This window comes from Copadichromis virginalis, linkage group LG8 (genome assembly GCF_057382275.1).
Source record: "Copadichromis virginalis isolate Kocher_CV1m ecotype Utaka linkage group LG8, C_Virginalis_male_GT1.1, whole genome shotgun sequence".
Lineage (NCBI taxonomy): Eukaryota > Metazoa > Chordata > Actinopteri > Cichliformes > Cichlidae > Copadichromis > Copadichromis virginalis.
In genome coordinates, this window is record NC_140625.1 from 6,189,195 (window position 1) to 6,203,222 (window position 14,028).

The window sequence follows — 14,028 nt, forward strand, 5'->3', positions numbered from 1 at the left end:
TTGAAAAGCATGCACGCTCACTGGTCATTTTTGACCCTTTTTCTGCAATATGTCTTGTTTTGCATGTCACAGAGGAGAATATAAATATCCAGATGGACAAAGAAGAAATTACAGTAATGCTCAATGGCCCAGTAAAATCTGCTATCATCCAATATTTTAGAGTAAGAGCCAGCCCCTCTGGTGTTGTATGTGGAAGCTTAGGGAATCATTACCATGGCCTCTGCATAACCTCCATAAGTCAGGACAGTGTCAATAACCCGGGCTTTAAAAAATTGATAAGGGTGATCACCCCGCTCATGGAAAGAGCATTTCTGAGCAGCAGACGTCATTGTGAGGTGATTCTCATATATAAGTCATGGCTTGCATACAGGATGCATCTCTCTGAATATCGCTTCAGGTCAATCATCCCCGCCGTGTTGTTTGGGTCTTATCAACATATTGCTCACCCAGCCCAGACAGATGATTGAGAGAAACTATTAGGCTTAGATCATTCACAGATAGCCCCGTGCACCTTGATGCTTTTCCATTTGAGCAACCTTTAAGCAGAAATGAATGTGACAATTTTATGGCTGATATAATGCAGCGTGCTCGCAGTCTTCCCAGGAAACTCTTGTTAAACAATTATTCATATGTAAGAGCTGGCCTCTTTTGCACTCAATGCAACATACATGACATATGTGATGTATGTAAATGTGTCTGATCCAAATGCCAATTTGGTGACTCCAGCTGAGTGCCTTAAAGAAATCCTTCCTGTGTGACATGTGGAAATGTGTCAGGGCTGCATTTATTCATGTGAACACTGAAGGGGCATTCCTGTCCGGAGGCCCCGGAGACAAAAAAATGTGGAACTCCCCAGAGGAGAGTGACCTGGAGGACAGACTCACGCATACCAGCTGGACTTGGTGCACATATTCTCTCCCTTCCTCCCACACACACATTGCTTCGACCAGATCTGCTGGATTTACTCCTCATTAACGTCACGGTTGTAACAAGAAGAACTGGACATCCTGTATGACGTGTTGTCTCTGATATAATGTGCCAAATGTTCCAAGCACATGGGTGAATATTGATCCCAAAGCATTCTAGCAGCTCGTGTCCTGCAGCCCTGAAGTGATGAGAGCAATAAATCCAAGAGCGGCATGTAATTAGACGTAAGACATCTGTGTAAACATCATGAAAAAGGTCTTTGTCATGCAGCAGTTTTTAAAGGGAATAACCAGTGTTATTAACAAACTGGAATTCATATGGTTTCTTGTTTTTTGTGGGATTTTTTGTTTGGTTTTGGTTTTCTTATTTTCTATTGCACAGCAAAAACAGTTGTTGCAACAGTGGAGGAGAGGTGGCATAGTGAGACGTGACAAAAAACAAAATTGATGAAAAATAGGTCACAGCTTATGAATTTGTGTCTATTTATTATACATTATACATTTCATAAGTCAGAAATTAACAGAGGGAGTTAATATTTCATCAGAATAAATGCTGGGGCGATTTTTCCCTTGGATAAGAACTATGAAAGGAGGCTCATCGCCAGTCATGTGGTGGTTTCATAATAACTATGAGCTGCTGCCACCTGGAGGATGCACAGGGAAATACATTCATTTATAGTTTGACTTTTACATACATGTGCCCACTTACGCATCTTTCTCATATAACGTAATGCTTCCATGACTCATAAGTAAATGTTATAGTTATGTTGTAAAGACATTGTTGAAGGGGCCAGGTGTCAGATGTGCATTTTCAAAGACGAATAGAATAGTATAGAATAGAATAGAATAGAATAGAATAGAATAGAATAGAATAGAACTTTATTAATCCTTTGGGGAGGGTCCCTCAGGGAAATTATGATTCCAGCAGCACAACACCAGTTCACATTAAATTCAAATAAGAAAGAATACCAAGCAGGTACAAATAATTAGGAACAAAATATCAGTAATAACAAGAATTTTAAAGGTAATATTTAAACAAAGTCCAGGAATTAAAGATTTTTTGGAGGGGGGTGTCAAAGTAATCAAATGACAGACTGAACTGAAGAACATATAAAGTTACTCTTAAATTTACAGCCACTTTACATCAAACTATTACTCCATGTAAACCTGACCTGAACAGTGTGCAGAAGAACACAAAACATTACTTACTGTTAGGTTCTGGCAGGTCTGTGTATTGAAGTTAGCAGAATCGGCATTATGGGCTTGTGGGTCCAGACCACTTCTATATATCATGAATCAAAAAGCTAACTGGCAACAATCATCCTTAGACCCATATAATGCATTAATAACCCGCTCAGTTCTTCTTGGATGCACATCTTTCTTGCAGCAACGCGGAGTCTCCCAGATTTGATTTGTAGCTATAAACATGATAATATTTTACCAAAAAGTGTATATCAGCTCCCATTTATTATTCCCAGTTCATTCACAACACAACAAGCAGAGAGATCGACAAAATAATAATTCAACTAAGTCCACTTGTACTGATAGCACCTCAAAAAAGAGAGAAAGAGAGAGAAAGAGAGAGAGATGTTGGGAGGAAAACAGTTTATTTAGACTCCCAACAAAGTGAACTCATTTCCTTTAGGAAATGGGAGGAGCACTGAATTAGGACCTGAAAGAAGGAAACAAAAGTCAGGCCCAAGGACCAGCCCTTCCATGAGAATACGGTCTGGTGGCATTTTCTAAAGATATATTAATGATCAGTGTAATTACCTGTTACCATGACTGCATGAAAAAGAAAAATAATAAAATGAAATAGGTTATATGATGAAAATCGCTTTACTCTTCTATCATTTCATGAATTTTGTGTGTGTAGCTCATGAACACCACCATCATGCATTATATTTTCTTATGGGAAGACTCATTTCTGGAGAAGGGCTTATCTGCTAATAGGATGAGATAGCCAATGTGCAAGATACAAGACAGGAAACATGGTGAGCTAAGACTAATATTTATTGCAATTATTCCATTTTCTCTTGGTTTTGTAATCATCAAAAGCGCTTCCTGCTTGACTTGCACTTAATCAGATCCATTTCCCTGCAGGCATCAGTACAGTTTCACTCTAATCTAATCTATACATGAAATTTAATGTCTAAATTAAGAGGAATAAACAGGCAGGCAACATAAGATACGGTGAAAAAGCACAACCCGTATAATTACAATAAATGAGGAACATTTGAGGTCATCCTAGGTCAGTGATTTGATTTGATATAATTTCATTTTCATCACAAGCTGTTGAGCAGTGAAGACAAAGAGCTGGATGCTTGCTGGTGGAGATGCGAGAGAGACTATATCTTATCAAAAATCAGCTTGTTGGCTTTCTAATTAAATGCTATCATGTTAGCCTTTCAAGCTTTATGAGATTAATGGGTTCACACCTTGTTTCCTCTGCCACAAATGGGCAAAAACATCCTGTGTCTAAAAGCAACTATTATGAATTCATTCATTTAGAAATTCCTATTTTTCAGAAAGTTAAAAACAAAAATGGATTGATGAGTTGTGTTGAGCATTATCATTTGAAACTGAAGGGGCTTGTAGTACTTTTGTGTAAGATCAGTTGTACCACTAGATGGTGCAGTAAGTTAATGTAGCCATTATTTATAGGACAAAGAATTAAAGTGGCAGCAAAAAAGAAATATTACAAGTTAACCCTTTAGCTCCTAAGGTATCATATTTAGTACAAGAGGTTTTGTGAGTTTTTTAAACTTCTTCATCATCAGTGTGATGACACCACTCCTCTGAAAAACTTAAACAATAAATTGCACAATATGTTTTTAAGCAATAAATTATGACAAAAAAATGTTGTATGTAGCAAATATGATACAAATTAAAACTTATATGTCAGGAGCTCCAATAAAAACTCCATTTCCCCCCCAAAAACGAGAATTTTCTGGTAATTGTTTCAAGGTTCATACTTTAAAAGGTTAAACAGCAGCACGTATCTCTATACAGCCACAGGTAAAACACTGCCCCCTGGTGATAGTCATTCATTTCTGCAGAGGGTAATTCCAAAAAGCACCTTTAAGGCCTCTATCGTTGCATCTTAAGGTGCTTTACTGGTCATTATTATCAATCTGTTCAGCATTATTATTACAAACCCATCTGGAATCCTCAGGATATAGTCCTTAATACATTTACTTAATTGGCATATCCCCCCCCAAAAAAAATAAGTGAGCTTTACTGCTCATCTCTTTCTCGCACACACTAGCCTTTCTTCTACTGCATCTGCTCAGCCAACACTGAGTCTTTCACTCCAGCAGCCAGCACAGCGAAGAGGAAGGGGGGGAAGAGGGAGCGCAGATGGAGAGCCACCCTGGGGATGGGGTGGACCAGCAGAACCTCCTTCCTCTTCCTGTTCACGGTTTGCATTATTTCATTGGCCAGGACCGACGGGCGCACACCGTGGGTGAGCTGTCTGGCAATAACTGCGAGAGGACAGATTTGTTTAGTTTTGCCTATGCACCACAATAACAGGAACATTTCATGCATTCATTCCATGAACCATTCAGTCACCTTAATGCTTCATTGCTACTGTTTTACTCACATTCAGCTACGGGGTTTGGTTTGGGAACAGGTTCCTCTACAGGCGGCGGTTCAGAAGCATTGATGAAGGTATGACTGATGGTGCTGACAATTATTCCATACTCTTCCACTTCAGCTCGCAGACAGTCAAAGAAGGCCTGCGCCGCATGCTTAGACGCGGCATCTGACAGGTATGAACACAAACACGCATAATGATACACTCACAAAAGAAGTGTGGCAAGCACGGAAGAAATCCACACATACCATACAGCATACTTTGTTCAATTGTTGCCTGTTTTGTCCTTTGACGCCATAGGTTGTACCTAGGCATACCTAACCATTAACTAGCAATTCCATATATGTTTAAATAATTAGGTAAAGATGATTTAAAATGGAATCACATATAAAAAGTAAAAATGTATTACTTGCAAAGATCTTGCTCACTGCTCTTGTTTTTATTCAGTGCTAAGTGTACTTCTAAAGAGTTGTAGTGACCTTTGCCGGGAACTCACATGAACTTCTGAATGGAACAGCCAGTCTGCCCTGGATGCTGTTGACCAGCACAATGTGGCCTGATCGTCTTGAAATCATCATTGGAAGAACACCTGCCGCATTTTTAAAAATATCATTCATAAGATCTTAATAATAACAAACTCAAAGAAATGCTACTGGATTTCTAAGAATGCCAACCCCACCTTTGGCTAGAGTGCTTGGGCCGAAGTAGTTAACATCCATGATATTTCTGTCCTGTTCCAAGGAGATACTCTGAACCGGCGCCTTCAGCTTCATACTGCTATTGCAGATCAGCACGTCCACACAACCATAACATTCAACCACCTCAGCAATCACGTCCTCCATACTGTCCATATCACTGAAGTCCAGAATTACCAACTTTGGGGCAAATGTCTGTCGATAAACAAGGGTTAGTTTAATTTGAACACGTGTGTAACTGATGGACAGCTATGTTTAGATAGACTGAAGCTGTTTTCCTCCTGCTTGGAGGTTTACAGGCTACTAAGCTAAGCTAATCACGAGCTTCATATTAGCGTTAAGATTTTCTTTTAGCTCCATTTTCACTTAACAAAATTTAGTATTCTATTCTTGGCTTCATATCAAATTAAAAAGCATTAGAAAGAGGTTATGAGGGTTAACTGAGCTTTTTGAGTAATTCTGTCACCATTCTGTCTTCAAAGATCAAGAACACAGTCCTTAATAAAAGAAAGGATATTCCAAGGATAGCAACCATAACTCTAAGCAGAAAGGTTTCAGCTTTGTGTCATACATATACTAGATTTCATCCCATAAACATCCATGTGCTTGGGCTTGTACATAGAAGGCATGTGGTGCACTACTTGCTGTCTGACATGATATCCTGCTATTGTGTTCTCCAGAGGAAGTGGTGACCTGTGAGGTGGTGAGTGAGCAGGATTACGGTAAAGACAAGGACAAAACCTGATATTCTGCTAATTAAGAAAACTGTAAAACTTGAAAAGCCAAGTTGGTGTCACATGTCAATTCCTGTCAGTTATTTTGGTAATTTGTTTTGGTATAGTAGGAGAAGGCTTTGCTGTGTGCTAAGGGTTATCACCTTATTGCAAAAGCTTCCTGCACATAATAACAGACATTAATTTTACTGAAACAGCCATATTAAAAGTTAACTGATAAATTCCTCACCTCTCTGGGGTCAGCATCAGTTGTCAAAGAGTCATACAGAGACTCCAGCTTATCCCAGCCAGTCCCACAAAGGATCAGTCTGGCCCCACCCTTGTGGAAGAGACGGGCACACTCTGGAAAAGAAGATTATGTTCATTAAATGTTGAGTTCAGATCAAAGTAAAATTAAAAAATAAAAACACAAGTTGGATCCCTTACCGGTCCCCACCCCAGACACAGCATCAGTGATCACCACCACTTTGTTTCGTACTAAGGACTTGGACATGAAGTGCAAAATCTCATTGTAGATGTAGTACACGCCTGCTGCCACAACGATCAGCAGGGGCAGCACTATCACCGAGGGGAGGCCCATGTTCTGTAGCAGAGAAAAAAGACCGGTCAGTGTGGGGAGAGTACTCATAAAAACTATAATATAATATCGTATAATATATGGTTTCAAAATATACCAGATGTCCTTTCTGATGAAACCTTCCCAGAAGTATGTACCCCCTCCTGATCTCCAACTGGAAATTTTTCACATGTTACGTAAATGTGATAACCATTATCCATAAACACTGAAAGAATAGTTAAAGCCTAACAGCATATCTGGAGTAACTAAGTGAAAAACCACATATATTTTCTTTTCTCTTTATTTTATTTCATTTTATTTATTTATTTTGCTGTTGTTATTTTACATACAAACTAATATGTTAAATAGAAATGTTGTACATTCGTATTTGTAGGTTAAATTTCTACCTTTAGACGGGCTAAGCTTGCTGTTTCACCCTGCTTCCAGTCTTAGTACTAAGCTGAGATAATCAGCTGTTGATCCAACTTATAATTTTGCACACATGTGAGGGTGGTGTTAGCAGTCTCTTCTAAACTGTAGCTGAAAAGCAGATCAGTATATACCCTATAATGACAAATGTCATTTGTACCTTCCCTATATTGAAAGACACTTTGAGACCAATATAGTAGGCACATTTGCTTTGAATGTGTTCTTCTGTTATAACTGTGTTAACTGTCCTGGGGTAACAGATTGCATTTGGAGGCCTTGCTACACACTTGCCATGTAAAGTGAGTTTATGGAGAACAGCTAAATATATTCTGGCCGTGATGCCGCCACAGTATTTTCTTGCACTATGTCACCTCCAGGATAGTGTCATAGGATACCCTAAGGGGGGCAGCCAGGGAGCCTCACATTTATAATGTAATATAATTTATAAATAAATTAAATAACCTTACTTTTCCTGCTTTACTTGAGGAAAACACATTAAGGAAACCCCTAAGCCATATTAAAACTGATGATCCAGAGATCCAATTCCCAGCTTAGCCCCATGTTTGGACTGACACACAATTGGAGGTTAAGTCAGCTTGTGAAGTGCATATCTATAGCAACCACACAACAGGCATGCACAAACCTATAATCTGTGTTATTATTGGTTCACTTACAGCGCTGACCAGGAGCTAATCCTTCAGCAAGACTGGCCGTTGATGTTTTCAGGGTTTAGTTAGGTAACCGAGGCCTTTCTCCTCCCTCAGTGTCCCTTGTCCATTCACACAGCTCTGTTCTCTGTGTGTCTGACTTGCTGCTGTCCACTGGAACCTACTGCTTATAATAGCCTCTGCTTGAGTCAGCCATTAATACACACATATGTGGCGCGCAGCATCTAAGGCATGTTTCCTTGTTGCCAGCCTGAGGGGATGGACGATAAGTGAGTGTGACTTGCACTTGGTCTTCAGAGAGTTTGCATTGTACTGCTGTTTCGAGGAAACACATTTTCCCAAATTATATATTATTCTGTTGTCAATTTTTTCAAATAGGGGAAAACAAAAACATCTATCAATACATATTTTGAACTGTGTGTTGTTGTTGTGTTGAGCTGGCAAAATTTGTACACAATTTACACAAATCAAGAAAAGAAAACGGGGTTTTCTCATTTGTTTTAAAGTGGTATTAATAGTGGTATTAATTCTATTTTGACTATGCCTGCGCCCCCAAGTATAACTAAAACGTTTCATTTACTGTCTTCTTTCGGTGGGTGGCGGCAGTGAGCAGTTATCGCGAGAGCACGTAGAATTCCAGGCGCTTGTGTGTATTTGCGCTCTCTCTTCTGTCTTCTCCCCCCTTGCTCCGTTGGGAAAGAAGAAAATAAACCCAGTGCTGCTAACCAGGCTAGTTATGGAACCAAGCCCTAAGTACTCGTTTTGGCATCTGTGACTGCCCAAGAGGTGCTCGCCCTGCATACTGTGTTCCCACCTGGGAGGAAAGCACATGAAGCTTTTTGATTTTTTTGATCGAGTCTTTTTCTTTAAAAAGTTGAATACGCCAGCAAGGGAAGGATTTCATTAGCTAGCCTATCTGTGTGCGAGCTAACTGGGCTAGCTTAGCAAGGAGCACTGGATGAACTTCGCATGGACTGAGTGCTGCGAACGGGATAGTAGCCTCCTGTCTGACTGTGAGCCGCCTTTTGGATTGAGTCTTTCATATGGGAGTGCGTTGTTACTTAAATGACACTGTTTTCCCGGAGCTCGAAGGCCATAACTGTGTACAAATGTTGCTTTTGCGGCTCACACCATCACGTTATTGATCTGGATACCCATTGGAAAGCTAACAGGATATTAGCCACCTTCTTGCCGCTACGCTTTGTGGTTGCAGGCCATGGACTGAAAGGCATTCATCACTGAAGGATGAGAAGGCTGGCTTGATGGCAGCTAATTATTTATTGGGAGGCAGCAATTGGATACAGCTAAAGCGATAAAAGAAGCTTTGAACGTCTTCCCAGAACTGTTAAACTCTTGGTTTGGTCTTTCTTTTTTTTAGCTTGACAATGCATCGGTGTGCTGGGGCTTTTTTCAAGTTAGGATAAGAAGAGACGCACAAGAAAACAGCGAGATTCCACCTTCTGCGTTTCCCCACGGAAATTATTCATTTTTTAAAATATTATAATTATTAAGAGGTGAAATATAATGTCTACCGCTAAAGAAAATCCCTGTAGGAAATTCCAAGCAAACTTCTTCAACAAAAGTAAATGTCAGAACTGCTTCAAACCCCGGGAGCTGCACCTACTGACAGACCAGGATTTGACCCAGGTAAGAAAAAAGATCAGAAGGCTTAATGATTTAAAAGCTTTTTCTGTCAAAGTGTTAAAATAACTAAAAAAAAATTTTTAAAAGAGAGATTTTACTGGTCGCTAATCAAGCTTTGAAGAATTGAGGTTGGCGGTGACAGGCTTGTTGCTATAAAGCTGTTATGTGTTATATTTAAACGACAAAAGGTTGGCACAGCCCTCTTGATGAGTCGAGCTGATTAACGATCACGTCAATAAAGAAACAGTTTTCTTGGCTTGTGATGCAACCAGTCTCCGAAAGACTTGCGAGACAGCATTGCAGTGTCTGCGTAGAGAAAGTCAAGGAGGTTTATTTTGGCTGAATCATAAGAACTCTTAGGATTTCTTTACTTCCTTAATATACAGACAGGTGAAAATCTAAAGGGGAAAAAAAGATTTTTTTTAACGGTCACCTATCCGAGGGGCGCCAGGAGTCACTGAATAGATTTTTATTGTCACTGTTACAAGAATAGTATGAGTATGAAAATGCTTCATTTGTGCTATCTCGAGTACATCTCTGAAATGAAAAAATTAGGGAAAAAAAGTGTTAGACAGCCATGACCTTTATTAAAAGACTATTTGAAGGAATGTGTATTGGAAAAATTGTGTTTGACCAGAGACTTGGAGAATCGGTGCCTACACTGGGACTAACACCTCTTTTCCACGGTGGTTGTGAGCAGTAGTGTTGCTCAGTTATTTCAAAAACCATAATCACAATTATTTTGGTCAGTGATTGTACTTTTAACATTTACCGCCTTTGTGGTAAACATTAGTAAAGCATTTATTCAACTGCGATGACCTTAAACTTCAAGTACAGCCCAATTCAAATGAAAAGGAAGTAAGTTAAGAAAATAATTGGTGTATTTGCCAATTTAGCCAGTCTCACCAAGCCTTGGCTGCATGCCTCTTGAAAATCATAAAAGCCCCAAAAATGTAGTTCTGTCCTGATTACGCAGATTTATCATCTTTGGAAGTCGAAATCTCAGGTTAACCAAGCATTTGACCGATGGCTCAGCCTTAGTGAAGTGCAAGTTCTGCATTTGTCACGTTCCAGGACCAGGATGTGTTTGAGGACTGATTGTTAGGTTTAGTTAAAACAAGCTCTTAATTTTCACAAGAAGAGAATCATAGTGGACAGAAGTGAACAGAAGTATTTTACATTGATTTTTTTCTCTCTCTTCTCTTTGGGTCCACTGTGGTGAACCCACTACCTAGATTAACGTCCTGTGGAAACAATGATACAGTTCACACCACAGTGGAATAAAACTACAGAAATGCCAAAAAATCAACAACAACAAAAAACAACTCCTATATTCACTTGTTGCTTGTACGATACTTAAACATTACAGCTTCACAGCCCCACATGGGTATCATTGAATGGGATTGTGAAGTGAGGCTGCATTCAGTTGAGATCATGTCATGAGCGAGTTTTTTCAGTCCCTCGCGCTCAGATCAGTTTAGTCTCTGTTGTATCCTGTAATTGATCCCAGATGATGAGGCCCAGATGGGCCCGTGAACGTGGCTTAAGAGCTGTAACAGCAACGTCAGCATCTTCTGTGCGAGTGTGTGGGGGGCATGCACTTGTTTTCTTTTTTTTTAAAGAGTTTTTTGGATGTTAACTCCTACACCCCCAAGTCTGGATGGTTTGAGTAATGGTTACATCACTTCCTTTAATCTCCCTGTGACCTGGCCCGCACTCTCTCCCACAGGAACCAGAGAGTCTTACTTCTCTGGCATTCTAGAAATCAGTCTTTGCTCATCTCTGTTGTCCCAGTCGCCCATAAGCGACTGGGACAATGTCTCAGCTATTCAAACAGTTTACAGAGAGCTCAGTTGCATTAGTAAGGTTTGTGAGGATGCTTTCTGGACAGTCTTACAACCAGTTAGCCCTCCGCACCAGACACCAGGTCATTACTGGCCTAAAGCTGTGTTATGTAACACCATTTAATCAGTGTTAAACTTCTGAGTCTTGTTCAGCAGGTCCAAGATGAGGGTTAGGAGTTATAAAATTGTTCCCAGTGTTGAGACACTGATCCAGGCAGAGACTGAGGGGATGAACTCAACAACCCAGAGAAAAGGAGGCTCCACTAAAGCTGCGTGATGCTGTTAAAACACCGTGACCAGCTGATTTGGCTAAGTGAATTTCAGTCCTAAATTAAATAAAGTTATTCAGAGCTCAAAAGCAGCTGAAGATTGCAGATTCAGCTTTGAAACACGCAGCCCGCATTGAAAAGTTATGCAAAGAGATGAGAGCCGAATGTCTGAAGGATAGTGTCCAGTATAAACAATCACTCGGTTCAGCGCTGTTGGAATAAAAGGTGGGTTGGGGGAGGAGTTTGCCTCAAATTCTTTTGTTACAGTCGGCATGCACCAAAGGAGTTTGTGTGCCCCGACAAGGTCCCCGTCTTTTGTCACAGCATTCAATCTGTGACTTTGTGCTCACAGACTGGAGCTGGCGGTCTCTTCCCATTGGAGAAAACTGATCGTGTTTTCAGGGAGAGTTGGTGGGAGGCAAGACAGTGATGGAGCATGCAGTCAGGCGAAGGTTTACACACACGTGGGAGACCCGGAGAAAGACGAGCTGGGATGTGTTGGGACTTGAGGAGTGGGAGCAGGAGTCACAGGGAGAGAAAGGAAGTGCGGGGTTGGGAAATAGAGTAGAGCTCCCCACCGGCAGCTGCTCAACATCCCACTATTTGAGCTTATGAGCCAGCCTATAGGTTTAACATGTACCAAATGTTCCAACGCAGTTACTGACTGCAGGCTGCACTACACACCCAACGGGCTAGAGATCATATCCACGGCTCTGTGCCTGTCAGTTCTGTTCCAGTCTTTTGTGTGGAGGATCACTGCTGTGATAGTGGGATGGCTTTCACATGGGTCCCCTGGTGTCGCACCCAGCTGCGTTTGTTTTTGTCACCAACAAGCTGGGACAGTGAAAACAGCACCCCCGGCTAAATAAACGTACTTCTCAGAGTATCAGTTAGAACTACCACTCGATTCCTCTATCTGCATTTCAGTTGGAGGACACACTGCCTCAGTTCAAATTCAGCAAGATGCTTAGTGTTCTCTAAAGCTGCAGCAGCTTTTAGAGAACAGGATGTGCCGATCATTAGAGTATGATATGCATTTTGGTAGCTTCTGTTACTTGGCATTCCTCAAAACCAGCCGCTGCAAACATTTCTCGAAATTACGTCGGAGCAGACCACGAGATTTTCTGAGCGATGACTGACAAAGTCCAATTGTCCTGTATTGCAAAGGATGGCATGTGGAGGGTGTGTTTGCTTAATCTTGATTCTGTTCGACGAACTGGGAAAGTGGGGTACTTCCTGAATAACAGTTACTGTAAAATGACAGTTCCTGGGTCTTTTGGTGGATAAACCATGATTTCCACCTGTTTGTCAGGCCAGGCTTAAGTTGACCTGTGCCCGGTATCAGCACCAGGAAAAAGTTTTCATTTTTTAACAACGGTTACTGCTTTGTAAATTTTTACTTTTCCTCGTCTTTAAATTATGCTGTTGCTGTGTTAAGAATGAAGCAAAAATAATAATAAAATAAAGTGAATTGACTTTTTTCTTTTTGTTTTATTTAACTTGCTCCAGGCCATTGGACCAATGCAATATGTTGAGCCCTGAAAGTTACAAGCTTTAAGTAAATGTAAACTACTGTTAGCTGTTAGCTGTCTCAATAACCTAAAAAGGACGCTCAAATGGCAATGATATGTTTTCCTCTCATCCATTTTTTTTAATCCCTGTCGTCAGACTTTGTGGAGTTTGGAGTCTGTTTGTCTAGCTTTAGACTAAAATAAACGAACTAAAACTAGTTGGCAACCACCAATGCATCTCTCTTATGTTTTTTTTAATTTATTTTTCTCAACACCCTAATCAGAAAAAATCAGTACTGTGATATGCAGTCGAAGCCTTTTTGCTTTGTTAAAATATATATATATATATATATATATATATATATATATATATATATATATATATATGGTGTCTTCTGTGGGGAAGCAGTGCTCGAAGAAACATTTAGAGAGCTTTTTAACGATAACCCATGTACCTTTGTGCAACAGTGATGGTGAAGCCAACATTCTGTCATCTGTGTCAGTGATTGCTCATTTTGCATGTCAGTGAAACTCATCACACAACACTGTGCAGTCAGTGATATAATTATGTTTATGCTGCCAAGCGGTGGCACAATTATAGAAATGATTAAAGGTTTGTCCAGGAAGTACTTTTAGGTCCTGTTAGACAGCAGTTCTGAGCAGAGAACAGAATGAATAGTTGCACAGCAGGAAAAGATGTCAGCACCTCTATTGTGTGTTAAAAGTAAGTGATCACAGAGACTAAAGCCTAAGTTAAGCTGGATTTACAGCTGCAGACGGCTACCACGTGGGTTTTATTCTGTAGGTGAGAGCTGGATTCCCTGTGTTGTCACCAGTCCAAAGATAAACTGAAGTTCCTATCCTCATGTAGTATCTGGACAACCACTGCAGTCTAAGGGGGTAGTGACAAGTACTCCATGGGAGGCATGCTTCGTGACCATAGCTGTGCCTTAAACCCTCAATGCACTGCTACAAATGCAATGTTTACACTTTCCACATCCGTGTTGTTGCATGACAAGAATTTTGCGATCTCCTTGTGTACATGTCTGTATGTGCAAACAAATCAACGCTGGTCACGTGAATGAATAGAACCACATTAGGAGTGTCTAACTGTATGAAGATCTGAGCTCTTGACCCCAGATTTGACCTGTATC

The 14,028-nt window shown here is 40.4% G+C and overlaps 2 protein-coding genes across 5 annotated transcripts in view; one reads left to right on the forward strand and one right to left on the reverse strand.

Annotated features, from left to right (window-relative positions):
* Window positions 1-2,921: 2,921 nt before the first annotated feature.
* dhrs7cb (dehydrogenase/reductase (SDR family) member 7Cb) lies at window positions 2,922-7,807 on the reverse strand. 2 transcript variants are annotated; one of them, XM_085465493.1, is made up of 8 exons: window positions 7,613-7,807; window positions 6,628-6,684; window positions 6,380-6,536; window positions 6,183-6,295; window positions 5,204-5,414; window positions 5,021-5,113; window positions 4,531-4,692; window positions 2,922-4,411 (listed from the first exon to the last, which is right to left on the reverse strand). In XM_085465493.1, exons 3-8 carry the CDS (start codon window positions 6,531-6,533, stop codon window positions 4,203-4,205), a joined length of 942 nt encoding a protein of 313 aa, XP_085321619.1. In that variant the 5' UTR covers window positions 6,534-6,536; window positions 6,628-6,684; window positions 7,613-7,807; the 3' UTR covers window positions 2,922-4,202. The 2 variants fall into 2 exon arrangements, with proteins under 2 accessions (XP_085321619.1, XP_085321620.1); XM_085465494.1 differs by lacking the exon at window positions 6,628-6,684.
* Window positions 7,808-8,241: 434 nt separating this feature from the next.
* mpripb (myosin phosphatase Rho interacting protein b) overlaps window positions 8,242-14,028 on the forward strand; it is a 45,052-nt gene continuing 39,265 nt past the window's right edge. The window contains exon 1 of one of the 3 annotated variants that reach the window (XM_085465496.1): window positions 8,242-9,253. In XM_085465496.1, the coding sequence (XP_085321622.1) occupies window positions 9,131-9,253 (123 nt within the window). In that variant the 5' untranslated portion in view covers window positions 8,242-9,130. The remainder of the gene's footprint in view (window positions 9,254-14,028) is intronic. The other 2 variants (XM_085465497.1, XM_085465498.1) reach the window with 2 other exon arrangements.

Bases quoted from the DNA above. Each gene is read 5' to 3' on its own strand.
- dhrs7cb (XM_085465494.1), bottom strand. From the start codon at position 6,533: ATGGGCCTCCCCTCGGTGATAGTGCTGCCCCTGCTGATCGTTGTGGCA. The intron at 5,415-6,182 runs GTGAGGAATTTA...GTTTATCGACAG, and splicing joins CTGATGCTGACCCCAGAGAG to ACATTTGCCCCAAAGTTGGT. The intron at 4,693-5,020 runs GTGAGTTCCCGG...CATACCTGTCAG, and splicing joins TGTTCCATTCAGAAGTTCAT to ATGCCGCGTCTAAGCATGCG.